Source organism: Eimeria mitis, genomic scaffold, assembly GCF_000499745.2.
Source record: "Eimeria mitis Houghton genomic scaffold, Emh_scaff4589, whole genome shotgun sequence".
NCBI classification, from domain to species: Eukaryota; Apicomplexa; class Conoidasida; order Eucoccidiorida; family Eimeriidae; genus Eimeria; species Eimeria mitis.
Window position 1 is genome coordinate 2,734 of NW_013572899.1, and position 1,738 is coordinate 4,471.

A 1,738-nucleotide genomic window follows, 5' to 3' on the forward strand; every position below is an offset into this window, starting at 1 on the left:
TGGAGATACACCTGGCGAGCTGCATGCAGAGGGGCTGTATTAGAGCCGTTATTTAGTAAACCACGCGATAGAAGGATCAGCAGCAATGAGGCCCCCGGTGAGGTGTATAGACACCGTGGGGTGTATAGGCAGCTTGGGGTGTATAGGCAGCTCGAGGTGCCTATACACCCGGTGGCTCTGTATACAAAACCTGGGGTGTATATGCAGCGTGCCTTCGCCTCATCAGACACCAATACAACCGAAATAAATGCAGCAACAGCAGCAACAGCAGCAGCAGCAGCAGATGCAGCAGCACAACCACCCTCATCACCACCACCACCATCAGCAGCAGCAGCAGCAGCAGCAGCAGGAGCAGCAGCAGCTCCCTCTTCTTCTTCTGGTGGTGTTTTCTATCCTGATGGTGTGATAGAAGAAATATCTATAGAAGAGAGAATGAGGATGATAGCGTGGCTAGCTAAGCACAACGCCATAGATATCTCTTGCTTCACAGCCAGAGCTAAATATTTTAGTAAAGAGGAAATAAATAATATAATAAACAATAAAACAAATTATAATATAAATAATATAAATAAAAATATAAATAATATAAATAATAATAATAATATTAATGATAGTAATGTTAATAAAAATATAAACAAAGAAGGGTACCGGCCTATCGATTACTCATGGCTAGAACTACAACTCAACTTGTCTCAGCCTTCCTCCTCCTCCTCCTCTTCTTCTTCTCCCCCCTCTCCTTCTTCTTCTTCTTCTCCCCCCTCTCCTTCTTCTTCTTCTTCTCCCCCCTCTCCTTCTTCTTCTCTTTCTTCTCCCTCCTCTTCTCCTTCTCTTTCTTCTCCCTCTTCTCCCTCTCCTTCTCCTTCTTCTCTTTCTTCTTCTGTTTCTTCTCTTTCTTCTCTTTCTTCTCCCTCCTCTCCTTCTCCCCCATCTCCCCCTTCTCCCTCTTCTCGGTTACAGGACGTCTTACGCCAGGCGTCAGTCCCTACAGCGATAAGAAACGGGCGTTTATTGGAGTTATTGGATTGCTTTTCAGCTGATGTTGCTTTCAATTACTGCAGGCCGTATATACAGCTCACGCCAGATAAACAATACCTCTTTCTCACAGTTTCTATTGACTCCATTCATCTCTTTGGGAATCGTAGCACCAGCAACAGCAGCAGCAGCAGCAGCAACAGCAGCAGCAGCAGCAGCAGCAGCAGCAACAGCAGCAGCAGTAGTAGTAGTAGTTGTAGTAGTAGTGGTAGTGGTAGTGGTAGTAATGATAGTAGTAGCTGCAGCAGCAACAGCAGCGACAGCAGCAACAGCAGCAACAGCAGCAACAGCAGCAACAATAATATAAAAAATAAAAGCGATGGTGTTGATGATGGTGGGGTTGTTGTTTATAAGAAATATAATGATGAGGGTTTTCGTTATCTTTCTGTAGAAAAAGATTTAATATTAAGAGGCTTTGTATCCTATGCTGGCAGCTCTTCTGTTGAGATCACTGCTGAACTCTATCAGGTTTGTCTCCTCCTGCTGCTGCTGCTGCTGCTGCTGCTGCTGTTGGTGGTGGTGGTGCTGCTGTTGCTGCTGCTGTTGGTGGTGCTGCTGCTTGTGCTGTTGTTGGTGGTGGTGGTGGTGATGCTGCTGCTGCTGATGTTGCTGTTGTATAACTTGTATATATGTTTAATATATATACATATATATACATATATATACATATATATACATATATATACATATATATACATATATATAC

The 1,738-nt window shown here is 43.9% G+C and overlaps 1 protein-coding gene across 1 annotated transcript; it reads right to left on the reverse strand.

The window, feature by feature from the left end:
* Window positions 1–692: 692 nt before the first annotated feature.
* On the reverse strand, window positions 693–1,125 carry EMH_0076290 (uncharacterized protein; the record flags this gene model as incomplete). The annotated part of the gene is made up of 2 exons (XM_013499711.1): window positions 693–982; window positions 1,104–1,125. 2 exons carry the CDS (start codon window positions 1,123–1,125, stop codon window positions 693–695), a joined length of 312 nt encoding a protein of 103 aa, XP_013355165.1.
* Between the last annotated feature and the right edge of the window lie 613 nt (window positions 1,126–1,738).